The 27,962-nt window shown below is 31.3% G+C and overlaps 1 protein-coding gene and 1 pseudogene across 1 annotated transcript; both read left to right on the top strand.

Moving 5' to 3' along the window:
• The first annotated feature begins 1,810 nt into the window (after nucleotides 1-1,810).
• Nucleotides 1,811-26,259, top strand: LOC143203151 (cytochrome P450 4c3). Its single transcript, XM_076415289.1, has 18 exons — nucleotides 1,811-2,063; nucleotides 3,539-3,739; nucleotides 5,637-5,822; nucleotides 5,882-6,048; nucleotides 6,100-6,303; nucleotides 8,213-8,281; nucleotides 10,515-10,689; nucleotides 10,829-11,002; nucleotides 12,838-12,996; nucleotides 18,669-18,839; nucleotides 18,897-19,097; nucleotides 20,675-20,860; nucleotides 20,912-21,078; nucleotides 21,129-21,332; nucleotides 21,399-21,467; nucleotides 23,826-24,000; nucleotides 24,133-24,306; nucleotides 26,056-26,259. Exons 1-18 carry the CDS (start codon nucleotides 1,907-1,909, stop codon nucleotides 26,214-26,216), a joined length of 3,000 nt encoding a protein of 999 aa, XP_076271404.1. The 5' UTR covers nucleotides 1,811-1,906; the 3' UTR covers nucleotides 26,217-26,259.
• LOC143203280 (uncharacterized) lies at nucleotides 13,456-13,556 on the top strand (annotated as a pseudogene).
• Nucleotides 26,260-27,962: the final 1,703 nt, after the last annotated feature.

Genomic DNA, 27,962 nt, shown 5'->3' with positions numbered 1-27,962 from the left:
AAAATATTGCTTTTTGAAGGGAAACAATACAGTTGAAGCAAAACTTGCCTTGATGTCGAGTTTCCAGACACTGCCCCAGGAAAAACAACAATCAAGGATTAGTATGCTAAGTTTAGACGCGGTGAAATGAGCATCGAATACGGTGAACGCAGTGGACGTCTAAAAGAAATTGTTACCTACGAAAACATTAGAAAAATCCACAAAATGATTTTGAATGACCGTAAATTGGAACTGAATGAAATATCAGGCACTCTAAAGATATCAACTGAAAGTGTACATCATATTATTCACGAATATTCGGGTGTAAGAAAGCTCTGTGCATAGTTGGTGCCACGCGAGCTCACTTTACCAAAAACAACGACGAGTTGATGATTCGGGGCAGTGTTTGAAGATGATCAAGCGTAATAAACCCGAGTTTTTGTGTCGATATGTGACAGTGGATGAAACATGGCTTCATCATTTCACTCCGAAGTACAATCGACAGTCATCCGAGTGGACTGCACATGATGAGTCCGCTCCAAAGCCTGGGAAAACGCAACATTTGGCTGGCAAGGTTATGGCATCTGTATTTTAGGATGCGTATGGAATAATTTTCATTGACTACCTTGAAATAGGAAGGACCATCAACAATGACTATTACATAGTGTTATTGGACCATTTGAAGGACAAATACGTCGAAAAAATGCCGCATTTGTAGAAAAAGAATGTACTCCTTCGCCAAGACAATACACCATGTCACAAGTCAGTAAAAACGATGGCAAAAATCCATAAATTGGGCTGCGAATTGCTTCCACATTCACCGTATTCTCCAGATCTGTCCCCCAGTGACTATTTCCTGTTCTCAGATCTCAAAATAATGCTCATTGGGAAGAAATTTTCGTCGAATGAGGAGGTGATCGCCGAATCTGAGGCCTATTTTGAAGCAAAAGGACAAATCGTACTACACAAATGGTATCGAAATATTGGAAGGTCGCTATAATGAGTGTATCACCCTTGAAGGGAATTATGTTGAATAAAAAAGCTAATTTTGCCAAAAAAAAGTGTTTTACTATGGTAGGGCGGGGATTGAATAATCGTCAGCGAAATGCTGCTTCAAAGCTATGAAAGCAAGTCAATTCTTCATTGAATAGTAACGGGTGTCATTTCGCTGTCATTGGTTCCAATCTCTAAGAAAGTCTTCCAATGGAGTTAAGTTGCTCTTAAAATTAGTGTATCAGCAATATCATTAGTTTATCAACAATAAACTACAAACATGTTCATGGCTCTACCCTAGAAATGGATAAATAGCTTAAATACATTTAAAATATTTATAAGAAAACTATCAATTTTTAATGCCCATGATAATTATTAGCACCTATTAAAAATATATTAAATTATACACTCATCATAAGGTTTGTAATTGTAGCGTTTATAATTGCTTTAAATAAATCAACTACCTATTTAAAAATATGTTTTTAAACATACATAGGTCAGAAAATAGTATAAACAAATTAATTGAGTTTGAGATAATTTTTACTGCAGTAAAAATATTGCGTTATAACATGTTATAATATATTAATTTGGTTGTGTCATTAACTAGCTACCTAGGTATTTTAAAAAATAGTGTATAACAATTTATAGTCTCTTTTTTGTATATACACTATTTGTACTAAATATATAATCGAACCAAGCCATAACTTTTTCTTATATTAGAAATACCAGGATTTGATAATTGCATTATTGAACAGATTTTTAATGAATAATGTATATGTTGTCCCGGTATATTCAAATTATATTAATGTTTACTTGAAAACATTATTGAACTTAAGACAACGATTTGTCCGCGAAGCTTTGCAGAAAAAACATTCTAGAATTTTGCATGCTTATTATTTGCGTTGATGTCTTCGCTCATTAATAGTGTCTCGTGATGTTTTTACTGCTTCCTTTTCTATTAATTTTCGGTGCTATATTTTTATTACTGATTAAAAATAAGCGAAAATCGAACAAGTATTTAAAAAATGTCCCGGGCCCAAAACCATTTTTTCCTTTCGGAAATATGTTGGATTTTGCTGGTGGTAGTAAAGGTAAACTTATATTTTTCGATCTTCTATTAGTTTATCGAGTTTCAAGAATGTTAAGTTCTTATACAATTATTATATATAGATGATGTCAATTCTAATTTATTATAAGTTTATAAAATTGATTACATTCTACTATTAGTTATAAGGGTATTTGTGTGATTCAGTCAAGTCAACTGTCATTTAACAGATTAAGGAGGACATTTTATTTATGATTATTATTTATGACATATTAGATTATTATGAAAATATAAAAAAGTGGGTGGTAATTCTGTAATTGCCCTTCTGAGGTAATTGTTGAAGCGTTGCTCAAGAAGTTATAGTTCCTACAGGTTTTGTATCATCTTTGAAAATTAGTTGTATTTTGTGATTTACTTGATTAATCTAGCATGATTTACGGGATTGCCACAAACCAAGGACATCAAAGCTTGGTATGTTATACAAAAACAAAACAATAATTTTGAAATTAAATGTATATCAGTTTATCTTAATCCATAATTATCTTTATATAAAAAAACAAACTATACAAAACATTACATAATATATTTCATATTTAAATTCAATTATTCGAAACTTAATATTTATTTCATAATTAAATTAATTTTTTGCTATAAATGTTTTAAAAACGAATTGTTTAAGATAGGTTATTGCTTCATTTCAAATTTAAATATCATTTTTTATTGAATTAGTCAATAAAAAAGATAAAACGATAAGAAATATTACTTTGCTATATTAACTTAATAATTAAAAATTAATTAATAATAAAAAAAATTAAAACATACAGCGATCTCATAAGTCAAATGTTTGTAATTGTTTCAAATATTCTTACTTTTATAATTTATTTAAGGGTCACAAAAAATTTAAAGTATGTTTTGTTGGCCTATGAAAATATCATAATTTTTTTAGTTAACCGACAGACATTCATCAAATATTTTTTGTTTAAGATATATTTATATATTTAAGTCAAGAATATAGAAAACTTTGGAAATATACTTTCATAAATATTACTTCTTCAATCCTTTTGAAAATTATTAAAGTTAATTAAATAATATTTAAAAGTATTTTACAGTTTTGAAATTTTCTGATTTAGTTTGGTGACAGTTGGTGGATAGATAATGGTGGAATTTATCAGGACAACTTATAAGTGTCGTATTTTTGTGTTGCTTGTCAGTGCTGCAGTAATTTATGGAAACTGAATAGAATAGAATAGTATAGTGCAAATCAAGCAGAAGGCACTTTTATAGTTTTGTTCGCAGATATCCAGAATGAATTCCCTTTTGCTCCAGTTAAATTACAGGTGACGGGAGATTACATAAAATAATGAACAATATTCCAACACTATACTAATTTTTATTTACTTCATTATATTAAAAATATAGCTAAATAATCTGTAATTAAACATTTTGGAATATGGGGACTTCATTCAATCCGACTAATGATGTGTTATCCGATAGTTATGTTTTTCCTATTTTATGTTCTAGTGTATCTACCGGTGTTGAAAACCTATCTGGATGAATACGGAGATACAGTACTTATTCATGATGGACCATTTAGCCGGTTATTAATCACCGTTGATTATGAATTGACTGAATATTTGTATTCCTCTACGGTAGAAATCAATAAATCTGATCAATACAAAATTATGCATGGATGGCTCGGAGATGGACTTCTGACAAGTTCTGGTATAGTTTCATAATAAGATAACACATCGGCTGAAAAGTTCAAGGTTTGATAGATATAAAATAATAAATTTATATGTTACAGTTCATTTTGAAAATATTAATTTAAAAATTATTTATCCCAGCTTTTTAAGTTTTCACTAGTTAATAAACATTGTTTCTTAGTCAAAAAAGTCAATTACAGGTAGTCTATAATGAGCAAATCCACTATGTGGGATTTAAATGTGGAATATTTTAGGTGCTTGCATGTATTCCGATTATTTATCGCTAAAAATATTTATTGATAAGATTTGCTACTATATATGTTACTTAGAATATTTTTCATTCTCTATAAATTTTTCTCATATTTCTATTCTAAAAGAACGATGTTCGTTTCGAAATCGTGTGCCGACTAAGTTATGATATAGGTCGGATGGTATATGTATCGGATGTAAAAGTCCGAAAAAAAGTTTCAACACGGGTATAATATAAATAAGTCTTGAAATTGAATGACTTTGAAATTTTTTAGGAATATATATATATATATATATATATATATATATATATATATATATATATATATATATTTACAATACAATTTTTGTAGCATGATTTGTCCTTTGCTACCAGCCTTAACTGGGCCTGGATCACCTCTTCATTTGACGAAATTTTCTTTCCAGCTAAATTCCCATTCTTTTGAGTTTTAAAGAAATAGTAGCTGGGGAACAGATCTGGAGAATACGGTGGATGAGGAAGCAATTCGAAGCCTAATTCATGGAATTTTGTTATCGTTCTCACTGACTTGTGATATGGTGCATTGCCTTAGTGAAGCAGTGCTTTCTTTTTCTTCAAATGCGGTCGGTTTTTGGCGGTTTCGTCCTTCAAGCTGTCCCACAACGCTGTGTAATAGTCGCTGTTGATGATCCTTCCTTCTTCAATGTAGTCAATGAAAATTATTCCATGCGCATCCCAAAATACAGACGCCATAACCTTGCAAACCGGCTGTTGCGTTTTCCCAGGTTTTGGAGCGGATTCATCATGTGCAGTCCACTTGGATGACTGTCGATTGGACTTCGGAGTGAAATGGTGGAGCCATGTTTCATCCATTGTCACATATCGACGCAAAAACTCGGCGTTATTACGCTTGATCATCTTCAAACACTGCTCCGAATCATCAACTCGTTTTTGTTTTTGGTCAACAGTGAACTCGCGCGGCATCCATTTTGCATAAAGCCTTCCCGAATAGTCGTGAATGATATGATGTAAACTTTGAGTTGATGTCTTTAGTGTGTCTGCTATTTCATTCAATTTCAATTTACGGTTATTCAAAATCATTTTGTTGATTTTTTAAATATTTTCGTCGGTAACAAGCTTTTTTGAGCGTCTACTGCGTTCACCATCGTCGGTGCTCATTTCACCATAAATTTAGCATACCAATCCTTAATGGGTGATTTTCCTGGGGCAGTGTCCCGAAACTCGGATTCAAGCCAAGTTTTTGCTTCAACTGTATTCTTTCCCTTCAAAAAGCAATATTTTATCAACACGCGAAATTCCTTTTTATCCATTTTTTTTCACGAAAACAAAAGTTCTTTCACTTATAATGCTATAATTCACAAACTAATAATCCGACAGCTGTCAAATTTATATATGCATCTTATATGCATTGCATCTTTTGAGGATTATTGCTAACTAAGAACATATGGATTTAATTCTAGTAGCGCCATGTATGAGTCAGACCGAAAATTTTGAACTGTATATAACTTTATTAAGCAGTATTCCGATCTATCTTAGTTTAAAATTTTCAACCGAAATGCCGCACATTTGTTATTTGTTAATTTTCGTATTATTCTTTATTCTTATAAGTTCTCATGTTAATCGTTAATTATTTTTTAAATAGTAAATTAAAATATTTTGTTTTTAGGTAATAAATGGAGAAGCCGAAGAAAAGCAATTACGACTTCTTTTCACTTTTCAATCCTTCAAGACTTTATTCACATATTTGAGGAAGTCGGCATGAAACTAACTAAAAAATTGTCTGAAATACAAAACAAAAAGAGCATAGATGTGACTAACGTGGTATCGCTTTATACTTTGGACGTAATATGCGGTAATATTTAACGAATAAGACTAATTTCGGTGTGAATTGATGGACTTAACAATATTTAGAGGCAGCCATGGGAGTTCAACTAAACGCTCTGGATGACGATACGTCCGTTTATGTCAAAAACTTGAAAGATTTATGCGCTATATTAGCAAGAAAAATATTTTCACCTCTTGATTCCAAATTATATCCCCTTACCTGGATGCACTACAAGGAACAAAAGCATTTAAAAGTTGTGCACGGTAGTGTCACCAATCATTCTTTTAATATATTCTAACTTTAGGTAATTCATCGATATACCGAAGATGTTATACGACAAAGAATCGAAACAAAGAAGCAAGAAAGTTTAAATTATCACGAAGATAACACTAACGATAAAAGTCGAAAAAAGCTGGCTTTTTTGGACCTTCTACTAGAAATAAAAATAGATGATAAACCTTTGTCAATGGACGACCTAAGGGACGAGGTTAATACTTTCATGTTTGAAGTAAGTAATAAGATATTCCTTATATTTTTTAGGCGTAGATCGCAAAAAGAAAGCTAATTGAACTAATCTGATGAGGTCATGCTGACTTATAATCATTAATCACCTTGATAACATTTGCAATAATTACCACCTATAATATTTAATTTATACCTGAAAAGTTAATACACAAATTGCAGCAATTATTCCAGTTTAAAAAACATAGTGAATATTTATATACTATTTGTATGTATACTGGCTAATATTAGATATTTGTATGCATTCTGTATGTATGTTATACAACGATTTTTATTCGTGATATAAAATGAGTAATAAATTAAGTTTCAATTAAAATAATTGTAAAATAAACTAACTTAACTGTTAAATTCGATGATTTTAACATTTTCCTGCATAAAATAATAGTTTTCCATTTAGCAATATTAAGTTACTCAGTGTATATAGATCCAGCAATCTACTATCAAAACACATTAAGCACCTTTGGAAACTCATGATGATCCTATTCTATCACATTCCAATTGTTGGTTTAGGTTTCAAATTTTTAACTGGTGATTTTAGTGTCAATGACAGAAAAGGAACTGGAGGACTAAAAAAGTTTGAAGACAATAAATTTCGAGAGTTATTGGATTCAAACTCATCTCAAACTCTTAAATAACTTTAAGTTTTTTTCAAATTATTATTAAGATTAATAATAGTGGTTCAGCAACCGGTCCAGTGGGAGATGGCCATTCATTATGATATTATTATATACACGATATATAGAAAATCACTTTAAGTAATCTCATTTGTGAAATATTATTTTATTTAGTTAGAATGACTCTAAATGGCACTCTGAAGTCTATACATGTCCTCTAATCAGATCAGATTGTGTTTTAGTGCTGTCTGGAAGCGTTCTAGTCCACGTACATTACAAACACGTCTCACCTTTAGCTGATTAGCGAGCACATTGTGGTTCATAAGCACTCTTTTAAGGTACTTAGTAAGGCACTTTATAAGCCCACATATTTGATACAGTTTAAGTTCCAAAGTTGTTTTCGTTTAGAAAGTATACGCTTCTTCCAGGATACGCTTCGGTCTAGATGCATACCAATAAATTTAACTTCCTCGGGGCGGAGGAGGTGATAATTATTGGCGTTCATTGGCAGGCTTGTTCTTCTAGGCAATGTTACTCGGGTAGATCACGTTATTACATCTTCGTGAAGTGGAATGTTTATAACCTTAAAGTCTTGCTTATTGTGAGATCACCATATTGTACTATATTACGATATACTAAATTCAAATGAAACTTTTAATGCAAATATCTACCGCCAAGTAACCAAACGGTACTGTCAATTGAACTCATTGAACGACGTATACCTAAAAAAAGAATAATACCAGCGGATAATAGACGCAAAATGATCATATTACGTTCGACCAATGTTCTAATATTTGTGAGTATGTATTGTTGAAGGTTAAGTAGAAGGTCTCAGGGTCACACGCATCGTACTCACTAAGCATAGCGCCTTCTGATTAATATCATCAGATTGGTGCAGCATGGCTTGGCTTGGGTGATAAAATGATTTGGCTATGTTACTAAAAATATTGGAAAACGTTTCAATTAAAATGTATGATACCGATTCTTATCGAAGTTAAAAACTTATTAGAAAAATGTAAGTGCCTAATACATTTAGCACAAACCTGTATATATTCAACAAATGCAAATAGTAGTAAGCCTTTGGAATCTAAATGGAGGATCACAAGTCACGAAAAGTGTAAAGAACTAATATTGAGTGAGTAATTTCATCATCTTACGATGAGTATTTTCATGTAAATCGTGTATAATATTTAACAATGTTCATCGTTGACAATTTGACTCGGAAATGCGTAACAACATATTTTAATATTTTTATAAAAGTATAATTCATTTTATTTTTAGGGACATGATACTACTGCAACAACAATTTCATTTTGTCTATATATGTTGGCAAACCATCCATCTGTACAAGTAAGTTTTAATCCGTTTCAATCATAAACTTATTATAATTAAAATATATTTCATTATTTTAATACCGTTTTTTGTGTTGTAATAAATATATTATAATTTTTATTATTTAAGCAGTATATATTAGAAGCAATGCCTGAAAATTATTTTACTTCTTATCTATAAAAAATAATAGCTTTTGCTTTTATGCATCTTTTCAATAAGAAATGCTTTGATATTGATATTAAAACCGAACTATTCTGCATAAAGTATGCCATGCCAGGATGCCAAATGAGATGTATACTATGAATAACTATTTAAAAATCTTATATGCTTTGAAAGTCATTTCGGTCTGAATTTTCTTTCACACTGATATTTGAGTTCTTGCATAATTAATCTTTAGGTTTATCATAACAATTATTTAGTGTTATGATTATTTAGTGTTGGTTAAATAAATTAATAAAGATATAGAGTAAAAATGCCTGATAAAGGACTGCTTCGTCACTAAATGATTCGGAAAAATTTTTTTCGTTTTCCAAGTGGACCGGTCAGTCTAACTTCAATTCAATTTCAGTAATATAAATCAGTTAAGGCTGGTAAACATATAAAATATATATGTTACAAATTATAAAGGCAAAAAAATAAACTGCCACATATTATTATTGTCGTCTTCGTAATGGATCCTTGAATCTGGAATTCAAGTGATTTGGAGAACCCTAAGCCGAACTCTGTCTGGGCCTAGAGTCTGTTTAACATAACGGCATTTTTAAAATAAAATACGTTTAAAGAAGTATAATTTAAATAACTGAAAAGAAGTTCAATGTAATTAGTAATTACATTATAATCCGATAAAACCTGTTAACTACTGGACTCTGTGAAATTTCTGCAGTTTATTTTAATACTTTACTGGATGCAAACATCGTAATTAGTTGTAGTTGATTAAATTCTGTTGAGACATTAGTCTATGGTATAGGGTTTTTATCTTCCATAGTAAACCATGGAGCATTAAGTACAGCTTGGATATTTTTTTTTGGCTGAAACACACACACACTAGTTGTTTTACATTTACAATTTTTTTATATCAATATTCCTGAACCACGTCTGCGGTTTACAAAAACAATCTGAATAAAATGTTTATGTTCCCATGCCCAGGGTTATTTCCATGGGGATATAATGTCCCTTAAATGATGTCTGAGGTTAACGCGACGATGTTGCTAATTCTGTAATTATCAGTTAATGGTTCAATATCATTTTTTTTTTATAATCAACATTCATGACAATATTCTTGCATACTTAGTAAACTAATATTACAAGATCTAAAACTCGCTACTACTTTATCTACAAAAACTGATTTTTGGCGAGATTAAGTGGCCAAAATTTCATTTCAAATGTTAACCGTTTAGTTCCATGTTTTAACCGACTCCAAAAAGGAGGAGGTTCTATGTTCGGCTGTACATTTTTTTGTGATTTCCCGTAAATTTGTTTTTTAATCCATATCATATGAGAAGTCGTAGTAACATTGCAGTCAATTGTCTCTACGGTGTAACGATTAGAATGTTAGAGCTCAGACGCGGAGTTTGCAAGTTCCATTCCTATTGGAGACAGCAGCTTTTTTTGCCAAATCACTTAGACTAAGTAGCAGATGCCGGGGCTTGAAGCTTTCCTTATTTTTCATCATTGTTTGTTTATTCTTATGTTTCCTTTTCTTATTATTTTTATTTATTAGAGTCTCGATTTATATGAGTTTCTTATTTATTTTTTGAAATCGGTTCATTGTCTATGTTAAGACTATTTCATTTTTTACTATTATCATTTCACTATAAAACTAATACCGCTTATAGACATATTTTCAAATGTCAAATTTTACCATATCAAACATGAACACAGTGTAATACCAATTATTCACGATGACTGTTGGTTCAAAAGCAAATACGTTTCAACAATAGGAAATATTGTCATCACATATAAATAATCAAATTAAACACTACTTCTTGTTGACGTCAGTAATATTTCATTGTAATACTTAATTACATTGAACTAAAATTAAGAATTATATTAAAATTAAATAACAGAATATTTGGACAACTAAACAAATCACGTTTGATGTCCACAAGTATATAAATATCCCGTTGTGGTATTGGATATGTCAAAGCCTTATTGTTTATGTTTTTAAGAAATTATAATATTTTTGATGTAATAACGATATTTAATAACTTGAACTTTTTTATTTTCATATACTACTAATTTTTTTATATAGGCAAAAGTATTAGAAGAGCAGCACGCCATATTCGGAGAAGATTTGAAGAACGCAAGAGCTTCATATTTAAACCTTAATGAAATGAAATATTTGGAGATGGTTATTAAAGAAACGTTACGGTTATATCCTCCAGTTACTTTTATAGGACGGAAACTAACAAAAGATTTAGAATTCAGTAAGTATGTAACCTTCCTAAAAACATAAACATTAAAAAGTTCCCTTGATCTATAAAATTATTTAAATAAATATCACTGGATTAAACATAGTTATAACATTAAAATATATGACAATATATCAAATGTATTTTATTTTAGAGGGCACGTTATATCCGAAGGACTTGAATATTTTCTTAATCATTTATTATGTTCAGCTAACTAGTGAATACTTTGAAGAACCTGAAAAGTTTAATCCTGATCGATTTGCTTCTTATGATAAAAAGATGCCCTATGTATATACACCATTCTCAGCTGGCTCCAGAAATTGTATAGGTAAATATTAAAAGATTTTTTACAAATGTAGAGATAGATGATAATATGGTATATCTTGCTGCATAGACGCGTATGTATTGCTTCGTTTACATGAAAACTCTTGTATATTATATGTAAGTATATTAAACGTTTTGTTTTGAGACGGTCAAAACAAGCAATTTGTGAAATGAGTGATCTCTCAGACTTCGAAAAAGTAACAGAGGTTAGCAGGTGCGTCTGTGACGAAAGCAGCTAAATTGTTCAACGTTTCACAAGCGATAATATTTACAGCAAAGTCAGCATACACAAAACATGGTAAAATAATATTGACGAAGGGGAAAAAACGGATTATAGCCAGATAACATAAATCAATACTCACTTGAGCAATATCGTTCCGATAATGGAGCTCCAGAAAGATAGCATTCATGGAAGGGCTGCAATTGAGAAACCATTTATAAGCCAATAGTATACAACGAAAAAACTAATGAAACTATTTAAAAAATGGGCACTTGATGATATGAAGAATATGGCGTGGTCCGATGAACCACCGTTTACATCGCTTTTTTGCAAACAGCAGGGTTTATATATGGAGAACCCTTAAAGAGGTCTGCGATCCAGACTGCCTGCTTCATATAGTGAAGTATTGAGCAGGTTCCGTTATAATTTTGGCGGCAGTATCCTATTATTCAGTTGATCCTCTTATTTAGATCATTCTTCGGGTTACTGCGAATTTTATTCCATATCTATTCTATTTTATATTCCATTTGGCTATATTCCGAAATAATAATTCGCCCGACAAGTTCAAACTCGGTTTGAGCAATATCATCAAAAATCCTCTCTGGCCAGTAAAATCGCTGGACCTCAATATAATTGCTGCCTTAGGGAGTTTTAGAGCAGAGGGTGAGGAGTAGATTTCCATCTCCAACATCACTGAAAAAATTGATGGATGAATGGAAAAATAGAAGAATAAATAACAAATGCGTCTAGTGTTAATATAATTTTTTTCATCCCCTGTATGTTTATGAATATTATACATAATTGTATTCATCTTGTCGATACTGTAGAAACAAAAAAATATAATTTCACGGATTGTTAGGCCTTGGAATTGATTGTTGAAACTTCTATGGGAACTGAAATACTCATTAGTTTTGTTTATTCATATAAAGCTGCATATGCTCGACAGAAAGATGATTTGAAATGTAGGTGAGAGGAAAAGAGACAAACGTAATCCTTCGGGTTTTTTCACACGTTCAGACCGCATGGGACCAATGCTCGTGCACTGCTAACCGCTAGTTTCTCACTGATGGATGTATGGATGTATGGTTGCCTAAATGGTTGGGTCTGTTCGTTATTTCATCAAATATGTCGGACTTTGTGACTAATAAATTGTTTTTATTAAAATAATTTCAGTAATAAAGGGGTGAAAGGATTGTTGAATATTTGCTACTGTATCTTGTTATGGACTTACAAATTGGAATGTGGGATTTGAGATCTGGCTCGTCTAGCTAAGTACTTTGTTTGCCAATTTGTTTTCGAAGCTATTGTGCCAAACTTTATCAAAGGATTGGGCCACGTCCAGAAATATAGCTGAGAAAATTTTCCTTTCGCACGCATAAATACTATGGGAGAAGATCCATAAACTCTCAGTTATATAGGTCGATGTATTCGAAATTAATTCGTATTTAATGCATTTGAAATACAGTGATTATCGTACTTAATGCATTTATAATGAATGCATATATTACTACTTATTTTTCACTTTGTTAAAAATCAGGCTTCAACATATTTATGCAAACAGAAGTTAATTGGCTAAACCAGACTATGGAATTGGGGATAATTAATTATTTAATTTACAGGACAAAAGTTCGCTATGTTGGAGATGACATCAGTTTTATCTAAGATAGTGAGAAACTTTGAGTTACTACCAGCTATTCCATCCCATAAACTTTCTCTAGCCGCAGAGATTCTACTAGTGTCTAAAACAGGAATTAAAATTTCGATTAAAAATAGAACATAGAACATACACATTACTTAACAAAATTACCCTAGAATAAAATTTAATACCTTTATTACCTTATTTTAAAAACTTTTACACCTGTAAACAACATTAATTGTCTTTTTTACTACATTTGTCCTAGTTACATTGAAAATATACCCCTATTGATAATTTTTTGTGTTTTATTTTCATCTAGGTTCGTTTTATTTTTTGTGTTTTATTTAGTATATTATAAATACATTACTATCTGGTTTTTAGATAGAAATGAAATAGAACTCGCATAAACTAATTTTAAATTGTACAAAGCACTTCAAAATTTGATAAATAGATCAATCGTCAACGACAATATTTCGAATTTGTCAGCGCTTCCATGATATAAAAATGTCAAAACAAGGAGGTTTCTGAAATATATATAAAGTGTCTCAAAATTTACGCAATATTTCAAATAAGCAAAAGAATTTTTTATTTTTGTGATAGTACCCGCTTTGGCGATGTTTATATCAAAATTGGAACGATACAGAGAATATTGGCATGGCCCCTGTGGATAACACGCGAAATAATGAAGCGTTTCATACTTTTAATTATTAACATTCTGCATTAACTTCTCTAGAGATCAGCATAAAGGCCCAGATCACATATTCCATGTAGTTTGCAGTCGCCTATCACTAGAATTTCCACCTACTTAACATTTTTGGTGATAGATTAACCCTTGGCAACTATCGCCGGTAACCGTTGATTTCCGAGGGAAACCTTAGCTCCCGCAGAATCAGCTACTGATTTTGGCCTATTCAGAACTGCAAAATATCCTGAAGACTTCTTCGTTTTCACGGATGGATCTAAAACCAACGATACAAGACAATCAGTAATACTGATCGCTTCTGCGTTAATGATCTCATTGAAAAGTCTTAAATCAAATAAACCCCATCACCAATTAGTAACACTTTTCCGCGGATTAAATACTAATAGCCTCACACTAGAATCAGAGGCAATGAGAGAGCGGATGATTTGGCAGGGAAAAGTGAGAGCTCCTTACCGGAGAAATTCATCTTCTGGGGTAGATATTTGAGATCCTCCAACCCTGATCTTTAGATAACTAGAACAGCTCGGGTGACTGCAGATTAACGATTTCACTTTTAGGATGATAATCTACTCTTATGTAACGTGCGGATCGTTGCTGGCGTTTAAGTATATACTGAGTGTCAAATGTACAGCTCACAGATGCTACTTTTCAACTTGGGAAAGACGATGGAACAGTGCCTTTAGTTAAAGAACTTGGATTGGCTGGTTATCCTTTTAGCCGTAACCGAAATACAGCCAAATTTTTGAAGACAATTACCAATATTTTTATTAATATTCACATTTATATATATTACTTGTGTCTCATAAGTTTCGCTTTTTTCGCCACATTTTTATATTTCTATATTCTTATATTTCCGTATTTTATATTTTATGAATCTTATATATCTAAGCATATAAATAAATAAGTAAATAAATATTTTTGAATTATTAAAACAATTAATTAAATAAATAAATGAATAAATGAATAAACGAATACACGAATAAATGAATAAACTAATAAACGAATAAATGAATAAATGAATAAACTACTAAACGAATAAATGAATAAATGAATAAATGAATAAATGAATAAATGAATAAATGAATAAATGAATAAATGAATAAATGGATAAATGAACGAATGAACGAATGAACGAATGAACGAATGAACGAATGAACGAATGAACGAATGAACGAATGAACGAATGAACGAATGAACGAATGAACGAATGAACGAATGAACGAATGAACGAATGAACGAATGAACGAATGAACGAATGAACGAATGAACGAATGAACGAATGAACGAATGAACGAATGAACGAATGAACGAATGAACGAATGAACGAATGAACGAATGAACGAATGAACGAATGAACGAATGAACGAATGAACGAATGAACGAATGAACGAATGAACGAATGAACGAATGAACGAATGAACGAATGAACGAATGAACGAATGAACGAATGAACGAATGAACGAATGAACGAATGAACGAATGAACGAATGAACGAATGAACGAATGAACGAATGAACGAATGAACGAATGAACGAATGAACGAATGAACGAATGAACGAATGAACGAATGAACGAATGAACGAATGAACGAATGAACGAATGAACGAATGAACGAATGAACGAATGAACGAATGAACGAATGAACGAATGAACGAATGAACGAATGAACGAATGAACGAATGAACGAATGAACGAATGAACGAATGAACGAATGATCGAATGAACGAATGAACGAATGAACGAATGAATAAATGAATAAAGGAATGAACGAATGAACGAATGAACGAATGAACGAATGAACGAATGAACGAATGAACGAATTAACGAATGGACGAATGAACGAATGAACGAATGAACGAATGAACGAATGAACGAAAAAAAGAACAAACGAACAAACGAATAAATCAATAGCGAACGCGCTCATCACACAAGAGCTCCGGAATATAAGCATATAATTCTTAATTTTTAGTTATGGTTTACTTTAAAGACAACGAAAGCTATAAAAAATATTTTCGATCACAGCAGCATAAACTTAAAATAACCCGGTGAAGTTCTGTTATGTGTAGTTGCAAATAGAACATAAATAATACGAAAATAAATATTAAGGTCCCATGTAAACTTTTAGAAGACTTGCTTATTCTCGTTTTAGGTCTATACATGTACGCATATAAAATAATCTATTAATATCTCAAGTGTTAAAAAAATAATAAAGTGTTCGATTTATTTTTATCAACATAATTATAGATGGTTACAAAAATATATATTTAATGTTTATTGTTAGGCAATAATTCAAGAAGGTAATTTTTAGGATTACGGTATATATTGTTCGTTTTTATCGCATCATTCAAAAATATGTATAGGCGCGCAAGGAGAGAATCTACTTTTCAACTCTATTGATTTGCTCTCAGCTCTCACCACCTTTGAGGATTGACTGCAAACGTTATGATTTCGGACTCTACTGGCCTCCCATTACATATAAATTATCGATTTCGCCACAGATACCTTTAAGGAATGTGTTCACCCTTCATTCATATCATTCTATAATTTTAAACATGTTTAAACTAATGCAATCTTCTCATTTGGATTTGATCTTCAAATATGTGTTGCATATAAACCGAATAATATAATTTTTAATAAAATCTGAGTGAAAAAGTTTCTTTCAATTTGCTTCAACTATCGTATTTATTTTATTCAATAGAATATCAATAGATAGTTTTAATAAAAACCTATAATAGTGTTCAAGTCTCGGTATGCGGAGGAATTGGTAAAATAGACTGATAAAAGTATTTACCCTTTTCAACATGCATTATCTTAGAAAAGCGGAAGCTGCTGTATTTTAGTCAATTCGGATTATTACTCCAGCAGTGAATGTAATTCTTATCCTAAGTCGCCGAACTCAAGTTCCTGAACCCCCGTATTTGCTGTTACCTGATTACGTTGAAATTTATAATATTATATAATTAGTCTAATATCAATACGTTGGTATTTTCTTCATTTATTGTCAAGATATATGGTACCGTAAAGAGTGTTGGAAGTCTCAACATCTGTATCAATGTATAGACCGATATAATAACGTAACTTCTAAATACTTGTCGTATAATCGTATCTTCTTTTTCGATATTGAAAAGAAATGAAAAGGCGATACATCCTTAGTGACCAACGGCTCGATTTGTTAATGAATTCTATGAATTGTTTGATTTGTGTTTAATAGTAATACTCTTTATGGGACGTGTTCAAATTCCTAAGTGAAGGCCCAAGTATACCATCCAAAGCAGTACAAAAATCATTAAAAATTACAATCCTTCAAACTTGACTTAACAATTTTTTTCACGGCTGTATTAACGTTTGCATTATATCTAAGAAGGTTACTTCACTACATAGTATAAAACAAAGTCGCCTTTTCTGTCCCTATATCCCTATGTGCGCTTAAATCTTTAAAACTACGCAACGGATTTTGATGCGGTTTTTTTCAAGAGGAAGGTTTATATGTATAATACATGCATAATATACTAAGGCAACATTGCTAATTTTAGAGGTTTCTAACGTGATGTCGTAAATTAACCTATTTTTTTAGGCTTATTTAGCAATTAGCAAAAACGCTGCCTAACCCTACGAGTTAGATCAAATTAATGTACTACAGTATTGTACACCATAAAAAGGTCTACAAAAAAGTCCAGGATGGTATATGTTTATCTTTTAGGGATAACCCACATTAACCATTTTTATTGTTTACTTTTTACGTGAGAAAATGGCTTATTTACGAAGCTATTTTAAGCAATACGGCATTAATCCTTATCGAATTAAGTACCTTAAATACAGTGTTCAATTAATATAGATCAATATGGTTCCTTACAGCATGTAAATTAAACAAATATTTTCGGAGATATTACAAATTTAAAATTTGCGTTTAAAAATGTGTAATGTAATAAAAATTGTATGAATTTAGATATTCCAAAGATAGCAGGAAATCTTCATAGTAAGTATAGGGGAAGAGGAATTGTTTTACTCCAAATTTAATGCGTGCAGGCCAAGGGCAGTAATGAATGAACCAAAAATACTGGATCGATTTTAATCATGTTTTCATTGAGTGACATAGGCATATATATTTTATGCCCGTGCAAAGTCGGAGCGGGCCGCTATGTTTTTATATGCAACGTTCATATTTTTTCTGTAGTGTATTTAATTTAGTATCAGCATTGCACCCGTGCGAAGCCGGGGCGGGTCGCTAGTTAACGATAAAAAAGTCAACTTAGTATTGTTTGATCACAGTAGCATAAACCTAAAGAAGTAAATCGTGAAGTTAGCCATGAATTAAAAAGAGTTTTGAGTATTGTTTCGAACAGAAAAGAGTGTAAATCCAGTCCAAGGCAATAGTGTAAAGTTCGACAAGGAATAACCATTACTATCACGTTGTTTAACAGGCTGTATAAGACCGGATGTCTTCTGAAATAATCTTAGCTAAGTTAGCCAGTCATTTATATAATAGTAAATGTAAAATACAACAAAAATAGGAAAATTCATCATATATTACTCTAAATTTAAGAAGATCTATACATATATGCATGTAAAATAATCTATATATATTTCAAGAGCCAAGAAAATGATAAAGCGTGTCCGTTTTATTTTAGTCGACATAATAAAGGGTTTAGAAAATAAATGCTTAATGTTTATTGTTCGGCAATAATTCAATGAGATAATTTTTAAGATTATAGTATATATTTTTCGTTTTTATCGCGTCATTCATAAAATTTCATCAAGTGATTTGACTCGAATTATTATAAACCAGGGATGCTACAAAAATATTAATATTTGTATAACGTTATAACCTTGAAAAATATGAATACATTAGTTAAAAACGAAGTAATTTGTTTAATTAGAAATTGCCGCTTTATCTTATAACACTTTGATGTCATTAATACTTTAACATTATGGCCATGTAAAAAGTGGATATTCTTCTGTTAGATGCCCTCGTATCAGCCCATTATAAGTATTAGTAATATATTTGGCTAGCCTTGTTCAATGTCAAATTCATAATAGCTAAAAAACGTCGTACATGTTGTTGTTTCTTCGCCTCGCTAAAATATTCATATTAATTTTGAATGAACACTGATTTCAAACGATGTCGCTAGTGTTAATGTTTGGTTTTTCCATTGTCGTCTCATTGTTGGTAATATTATTGATAATTAGGCGACCGAAACGTACCAAAAAGTACTTGGAAAATGTACCAGTACCAAAAACAACGTTTTTATTTGGAAATGCGTTAGATTTTATGAAAAATCAAGGTATTTAATGGTATATTTAATTTTTTTTATTTTAGAGGTTAATTTTATTATGTTTAGAATATTTGTCTGTCCTAAAAAAGTATTTGGATGATTATAGAGATACTGTTGTAATCAGAATTGGTCCTTTCAGCCAGTTACTGATTACTGTTGATTATGAATTTTCTGAATTTTTATACAGCTCAACAGTCGAAATAAATAAATCTGACCAATACAAAATAATGTACGACTGGATTGGAAAAGGGCTGCTAACAAGTGCAGGTATCTATTACTTTATATATATAGTGTAATATCTATTAATTTACGTCCACAAAATTATTTTAAAATTTAATAACAGGAAGTTTATTGTACTACATATTATGACATAATTAGCAATGATCAAACGTATGATATGATAAGTTTATACACAGTTTAAAAATATTTATAAAACAGTATTCATTACATTCATTGTATAATATTCTATTAAAATTAAAATAAAATAAGTTAAAGTCTATTTAGCATAAAACATAGTAGAATATAGGAAATCACTATATGGTTATTGAGAGAGCATATTATACTACAACCAGTTAACAACTCGACTAATTGTTTTTCTGTGACTATATATCTCTAGATGGAATGAGTTAATTTTGTTGGGAAACACTATTTTATGGATCCAATGGCTAATACGTAGTCGTACTGCCTAATATATACATTTATCTACTTACTACAAGTGTTTTCAGTTACTCATGCCTTTTGTGACTCTTCAAAGATTATTTTAGTATCACCGAATTGTTACCATTTGAAACTATATTAAAATAAACGTCGCATTAAATAAACATGATGCTTTTGATAATTTTTTCACTGATGATGAGGTATTCTTTAGTGAATTATTACTTTAAAGTAGGCATTAATCGAGAGAAAAATTTAAAAAACAAACAATTTTTCTCAACTTTATGAGAACATTTGAATATATTGTCGAAAGAAACGATCTTGGCTTGCTAGAAATTCAATTCTCGATACAATTTCGCACTTTTTCAGTCTTTCAAAGCCATGTTTCAGCTAAGGAGTGCCTGGTGAGTCTATCTTTAACAATTCTTGTAAATTGTGGCAATAAGTTGCGTCTGTTACTCACTATTGCTGTTATTTCTTGCAACATGGAGTCGATCAATTTGTCTGTCTGTAAAAATCTGCAGTAACAATTTATTTTGAGTTTTAGTAGCTTAACTAGTAACTAGTAACTTAGTAACTGCATACTATACTCATGTTCAACAATAATCTATTATTATGAATATTCCTCTTCGGTGTCGATGTGGATTGCTCTTCTGGACTAAACCTTGATGTTTTGCTTGATAGGTTGCCTCAGTAGATCATGGCATGTTCAGTCAATTCGTGTGGTAGCCATTTTCATGCCATATGTGGTATCGCATGTATGTTGGACGTCTGGATAGAGGCGGTGACCAACTTCTAAGCTGAATCTTAGCTGAATTGCTCATTTATATCAATTAGAAACAACGCAAAACTAATATAGAAGATGTCGACAGATGGTTATTGATATTATGACATATCTTAGATAGATACATAGACCACAGATAGGACATAGAATGTAGACATATCGAAAACAGAATGAAGTGTGGAGAATTTCATAGAGTAATAACGAAATATAACATAAAAATTATGAAAGTATTAATCTTACATATTTAGTGTTTGGCATGAAGGAGGCAATGTCGCATGAAAGCAAAAAAAAATATCATAACAAAAAATTAAAACAATAAGTTCACATAACAAAAGGTCATAAAATTGAAATTACTGTTCTGTCAATTATACAAAACGTAACCGAACTTAATCTACTCTATCTATAGGATACCAATGGAGAGCTCATAGAAAAGTGATAACACCATCTTTCCATTTTTCGATCTTGCAAGATTTCGTGGAAATATTCGAACAAGTGGGCAATAGATTAGTCGATAAGCTAATGGGCACAGAAGGCCAAAAAAGTGTAGAGGTCTTTAATATAGTATCCCAATATGCACTTGATGTGATATCTGGTAATTCTCTTATTTAAATTCTGGACCAGTATGTAATAACATATATTTTAGAGGCCGCAATGGGAGTAAAATTAAATGCGTTGGAAGATGATACATCTATATATGTGAAGAATGCCAAGGACCTTTGCAAGATTTTAATCAAGAAAGCATTTTCGCCTCTCAATGAGAAGCTATACCCACTTACTTTCATGCACTATAAAGAACAAAAACATTTAGATGTTGTAATGAAAAACATAATCTGTAATTTCTCTGACTTATTCGATTTTAGGTTATCCATCGTTATGTCGAGAATGTTATACAGCAAAGAATCCAAGAAAGGGAAGCTAAACTAATAGTTAGTGATGAAACTAAAAGCAACACTAGAAAAAGAAAAAGATTGGCATTCTTGGACCTATTGTTAGAAGCTAGAATCGATGGGGAACCTTTATCTTTAAGGGAGCTTCGTGATGAAGTTAATACATTTATGTTCGAAGTATGTATTATATAATGAATTTAGTCTTCAATGCAGTATATCTGCATCGTTTTTTTATATTTTTAGGGTCACGATACAACTGCCACTACAATATCATTTTGTCTTTATTTGCTGGCAAAACATCCATCAGTTCAAGTAAGTATTATTTGGTTTTGTTCAAAGCTTGTTTAAAAATTTTTGTTAATTTTGTTTAATTAAAGATTAATATTATTATATATATTGTATATATTATTGTACTAATATAGTGCACAGTATATTTGTGTCCCACAGAAAAGTCCTCAATTTGATATATACCATGTATAAGATATCAGTAGGCATTTTTTGTCTTTGAGAAAGGTTCAGTTTGGAAATGTGAAGGGGAGAAATATGACGATTGCCTTTCTTTCCGGTTTGTTATTGTTTCCAGTGAAATTCGCGATGCATGGTTTATTATAATAATGGGTTTTTACAATTTCTCTTTTGTGAACCACATTTTTACCTATTCGAGTTACTGCCTCACTTGGTTTCTGATACACGGTCGTCATCACTTGACTGGCCAATAGCCAACTTGGAAACTATCTTAGATAGTCTTACCCAGGCTGACAACTGGTATGACTGGGATGTCCATTCCTTGTTGGTTTACAATATTAATCCTAAAATAATGTTAACAAAAATCGAATTTAGTTTCCTTTTTTTCCAAATATAGTTCTTGAGGGATATATCTTTCCGAAATAACGGTGAGCTCATATCATCAAAATTTATGATCACAACACAGTCACAACGTTGTAATGTTGCCGCATCAACTTTTTTTAGTTTATTTTGGCTTTTAAATATATCAAAATTTTAATGTACTAAAGAAAGAACTTAAGCCACAGTTATGTATACAGTCATATATATTCCTGTTTTCTTCGTTGCTGTGTTGCCATGTCAAGTTTCTTTGTCAACCAATTTTAATATGAGTATATTTCTGACTGTTTTCTTCTGTTAATACCCATCTATATTTTGATTGCAAATTCTGCTGGAGTGTCCATTACTTGCTGGATTTTGTACTGTAGCTTAGAGAGATAGAGATTCTTGCTTTTGATTTGTGATAAGAAGTGTAATGAGAAGAGTGATATCGTCTGAATATTGATAGTTATATCTGAATTACCGTGCCATTTTATTGGCTTGGCTCTTATGGCTTGGTGAAGGAGTCGGATAATCCGGAAACTCTTCGTTCTTTTCTTGAAATGACTACTTGAAAAACTGGCCTGGCATTCTAGCTTTCTTTCTCTATCGTACGTTGTAAACAGAGTTCGCCTTGGGAAAAAATGTTATTGTTTTGTCTAAATTCTTGAATTGAAATATATTGTCAAATTATCTTGATGACGGATCAAAATTCTGCCTTTTCTTCGAAGTATAGAAAATTTGATTGGCATATTTGTGTTGGCATTGACCACACGCCGATTACGTGCTTGCAGTTATTATATTTTAGGTGGTGCAGAGCAACTATTTCAGAGCTAGGGCTGATTGAGCCAAAGTTTTTACTTTTTTACTCTTTTATACGATCGCGTACTCGAATGATGATCTTAATTGTTTGAAATTTGTCTGTTGCTGAAGTTGAGAAATATCCAGAAGAAAAAGTAGAGAAAGGAAAAAAATCATTCATATAAATATATTTGTTTATAATTAGATAAATACATTGCGATATTAATATATTTTGATGCATCCGATTTGGTTTTTATAGTAGTCCATAATGGTTGACAAAAAAGCAGTAAAACGACTGAAGTTTTCAAAAACATTCTAGAGACACATTTTTCATAAATATTTTCTCTAAATTAATTTTTGGGCCTTACCTGTCCATTTGCAAAGAAATTTTCTGGGAGTAACTCAAAAGTATACTTATGTTATATTTGAAATACTCTATTAAAATTGAATTAAAATGGTTCGTGATCAGAGATGGAATTTATAAGTATCTTGATTAATTAGTATTGATTGCTGTAGTGGATATATGTTAAGCAATCGTTGTTGCAAAAGTTGTTTTAGATAGAAAAAGAGATAGACGGCTTTATAATGATCTACTAGAAAAAAATTGATGCTCGTTAATATCAGACTCATAAGTATAAGGAAAATGTTTGTGACACCCTACGAGGAGGCAAAAAACAACATTGAAGAAATAAGAAATAATTATAGGACGCCTATTTTAGTCCATTTTAAATTATTTATTGGTCATATTTTACACGTAAACTTAAATAGATAGACTGAATACTAAAATTTAGTTTGAATCTCAAGTTGCTATAAAAACAGATTTTAATTAATTCAGTGACTCTAATGTTTTATAAGAAAATATAAAAGTACTTTGAATGTGATGTAATTAATAGAATAAGTTTTATTAATATATAAATTCTGTAATATTAGCTACGTAGTCATTATCAGTTAGTCTACTGGTCAATAGCTTGAATAAAATATCTATATCTATAAAAAGTTAGGACCTTGACCATATATATCACAATTTTTTAAACTATACTTTAACAGGAAAAAGTACTAGAGGAACAGTATGCCTTATTAGGAGATGATTTGAAGGGTGTCAAAGCCACATATGCCAACCTCAATGAAATGAAATACTTGGAGATGGTTATTAAGGAAACACTGCGATTATACCCTCCCATTCCTTTTGTTGGACGAAAGTTAACAAACGATGTGGAATTTAGTAAGTCGTTTTCTATAATATATTTGAAAATCACAAAAAAATAATATAACTAAACAAAGTTAATTAAGCAATACTTATTATTTAAAGTTAACTATATATATATATATATATATATGAATCTATATTTTTTAGATGGGACGATATATCCAAAGGATATAAATATTTTGTTGTTCACGTATTATGTCCACCGACAGGCCAAATATTTTCAGGATCCTGAAAAATTTAATCCAGAACGTTTTGCATATTCTGAAAGGAAGATTCCTTTTGCTTATATTCCCTTTGCAGCAGGTTCTAGAAATTGTATAGGTAAATTAACGTTTTTTGTTGATACAGTGGAAGGATTCCGTCATATTTAAACATTTATGGTATTTTTATAGATATATAGATTTTTAATTTGGCATTTTAACTTCTATTTAATTTGCTTGCCATTTGATACTTCATTAATAGTAAATCTATAGGGGTCTCTGGAGAAAAGTTCTGTAACCGCCATAAACTAGACGATTTGATTGGTTAGTTCATGGATCAATTATGGGCATGTGTAAAGAAAATATTTTGTTGTGAAGGCGGGTGAATTGGTTCTTAAACATAATCTAACACGCGGTAATGTGATGTCTCGTGAGTAACCCGTAATGTCACATATTATTAACAAATACAAAGTCAATAAAAAGCTAAATTTAATTTCTGAAACACATTTATAATAGCATAAAAAGTATATGTAAATCTATAAACACAATTATAACAAACAACTTTGCTGTATGGAAAACATAAATTCAATTGTTGTATTGCGTGTTTTACCTTCTTCATAATTCTTTAGTACCATCAACTTAATAGAACTTATTAATCTGTTATTTATTTTTTATTAAAAGAACAATTTGAGTATATTCTTATTAATTTCATTGATATTGTAAATCCAAAATTGTATGTGCTTAGTTTCATCTTATCCTGAAAATTGTCGTGTATGATAAAAATATTTAGAATTTAAAAACGGTAGAATACGGATATAAAATAAAAGAGATAACTTTTAGGCCTACTAACAATATCACAAATCAATATTTATAAAGTTGTTAATTGAGGCAGAGGATAGCTACAATTTGCATTTAGTTTTTTTTTGCAAATAGACCTGTTGAGGTATACATCGTTAATTGAAAAATATTGTTAACAAATATGATTTATTTTCGCATTATAGTACATCTAATGGATATATTATCGAGTACTTTAAGCCACAGTTAAATATACAGCATATAAATACACTTGTTTCCTATAATGCTGTGTTTCTATCTCACGTTCTTGTCAAGTCATTTTAATATCAGTATATTTCTCCTTATTTGTCTCCGTTACCACCTATGTACATTTCTATTGTAAAATTCTACCTATATGTTCTGGTTTAATTACAGCATTCTCTATAATGCAATTGCCATATCATCTATTAAGGAATTAGTATCAATTCTCTCCTCATATATTCTAACCATATATTCATGTATATCTGAACAGTTACAAACATATTTATGCATACAAATAATCCCGAAACCAGTTTGCTGTTGATTATGTTCAAGAAAAAGATGCTGATCATAACGTGGTAGTTAACGGTAACTGCTAGGGAGCTATGGTAAACACAAATTCAGTCTTGTTCCAACGTTCTTGTATTGAATCAGCTGGATGTGGGGAAAGTGTGTCACCAAACTGGCGCGATATGTCACGTAGCTCGAGCCACAATCGATACTCTGAATGAAACTATATAATTGCATGTTTTGTATCTCCCAGTAAACTTTCAGGATCGTGTAATCTAACACCGTTACAGTATTTTACGTGTCTAAAGGCAAAACAGTGTACAGAAATGGAAATGCTAAAATATTACGTCTGTCATAAAATCAATTATCATATAAGCAATAAACATACTTTATGCTGCCCCAACATTGACTTTTTGTTTGGACGGAACAATTAATTCCGTTAATGAAACATATACTACAAGATGACCATAATAACATCCAAACAGTGCAATTTAAAATTCTATATCTTTAAAACCACTCTGTATTTCTAACAAAAATATATTTTTAGGACAAAAATTCGCTATGTTAGAGATAACATCGGCTCTCTCGAAAATCGTTAGGAACTTTGAACTGATTCCTGCCATTCCCAAACATGATCTTGAAATCACTACTGAACTTGTTCTAGTTTCGAAAAATGGCATGAGAATTGCACTTAAAAAGAGATTTTAATGTATAGCATATAATTAATTGTTAATAAAGTTATTTTAACATTGCCACTAGTTTATATTTAAATCCAAATATTCTATGTGAGAGAAGTGTAAGTAATATAGCATAAATCTATTGAAATTATAACTACTACTACAAATACTTTTAAATAATTGTTACTTTGTGTTAAGACTTCCAAAAATCATCTCAAAATAAAGGTAATAAATCCGAGAGTCGGAAGGGATACATATTAATTGATAGCTTTTCTCTTGGCATTGTAGCGTGTAGATCCTTAATATTCAATATTGGAATAATCAAAATCCCGGCAACGGAGGTCATCAAAAGCGTTAAAAAATATGAAGGGTGTAAAAAGTCTGTTTATTTTGATAGCACGCAGATGCCTTAAATTTGCCGTTATTATACCTCATCTTTGATATAGACCTAACAAAGCACATCATCATCATCAATCTATTGTCAGCGTTTGTGGAGTAGCCTATTTCTCAACCAAGAGCTGCTGTTGATGTCTTAGGATTTCAAACATTCTTCGCGAAATCTTGTCACAGTTGCCAGTAGGCCACAGCAGTTTTGGCCTCGGATAATATTAGTCTCGTATTAGTAATTTTTCGGCCAATGTCTCCGAGCTATGCCCTGTATTTGCCATCTAAGAGTCGATTTTGTCCCAGAAGCCTATGACGAATTGGCTCACTGGTCATTTGAAGGACATTTCTAGACAATATTGGATTGATTGTCACATCTTAAATAAGTGACTTCATTTCTAATACGATATTGGAGCCCTACGAAAGAATTAACAAGCTAAGCATACGAAAGAGGTGGATTATACTCTTGATTGTAGTATTTCCTCTCTCTACACGCACCGCCTTAGAAAAGCAAAAGCTCCTGCAGCTTGACCGATTCGACTTATTACTTCAGCGGTAGGTGCTATTATCTTCTCCTGTATTACTGATTCCAAATACTTGAGCTCCTACATTTGCTTTGTGTCCCGTTGAGATTTACAAATACCATGCAATTCGTCAGTTATCAATACTTTGGTCTTTTCTTCATTAATTGTTAAGCCATATGTCTCAGTAGTGCGAGTTATATCATAAAGAATGCTAGAAGCACCAATATCTGTATTATCGAATATAGGGCTATCATCAGCGGACATCAGATCTTTAAAAAAAGTTTTCGCATAATTGTATCCATTACTACATTTAAGAGTAGTGGAGCACCATCACCGACCTCAAACGGATTTGACAAATCATTTCGCACTCATATATAGCTAATGGAACCATTGTAAGCCGCCTGAAGAAGTTCCAACCTGGTGTAAATCGAAAATATTATCTCGGCTATCTCCTCGGGAGCTCTTTGATGTCTTATTTTATAAACATCATAAACACTCCTCTTCATATAGTATAGGGACCATTATTGCTTTCTTCCATGCTGACGGTCCTATTTCCTATCAAGTTTGCCTGAGCAACACGTGAATTCATTGAAACAATGTTTCTCCACCGGCCTTAATCATTTTTATCGTCAGTTGGTCGATTCCAGCGGTCTTACCACAGTTTAAGGCTGTTTTACCATCCGCAATTTGTTCATTCCTGTCTTGTACTTGGGAAATGAAGATTCTGAAATGTCAATTCCTACCTGAGTTGCTAAATCTTGTCAGTTATGATTGTAGACCGTATCAAGACGCTCATCATGTGACTTCGCAAAAATCCATCTGCTTTTTGAATGTTGTAGTTAGAGGAACCTCTAAGTATTTGGTACAAC

The sequence above is a fragment of the Rhynchophorus ferrugineus genome, unplaced genomic scaffold, assembly GCF_030347505.1.
Source record: "Rhynchophorus ferrugineus isolate W39M unplaced genomic scaffold, kcgeb_rfMv2 rfM9, whole genome shotgun sequence".
In the NCBI taxonomy this organism is placed as follows: Eukaryota; Metazoa; Arthropoda; class Insecta; order Coleoptera; family Curculionidae; genus Rhynchophorus; species Rhynchophorus ferrugineus.
This window is presented reverse-complemented; position numbering and strand designations above follow the sequence as displayed.

Bases quoted from the DNA above. Each gene is read 5' to 3' on its own strand.
- LOC143203151 (XM_076415289.1), top strand. From the start codon at position 1,907: ATGTTTTTACTGCTTCCTTTTCTATTAATTTTCGGTGCTATATTTTTA. The intron at 21,333-21,398 runs GTATGTATTATA...TTATATTTTTAG, and splicing joins TTAATACATTTATGTTCGAA to GGTCACGATACAACTGCCAC. The intron at 21,468-23,825 runs GTAAGTATTATT...ATACTTTAACAG, and splicing joins CAAAACATCCATCAGTTCAA to GAAAAAGTACTAGAGGAACA.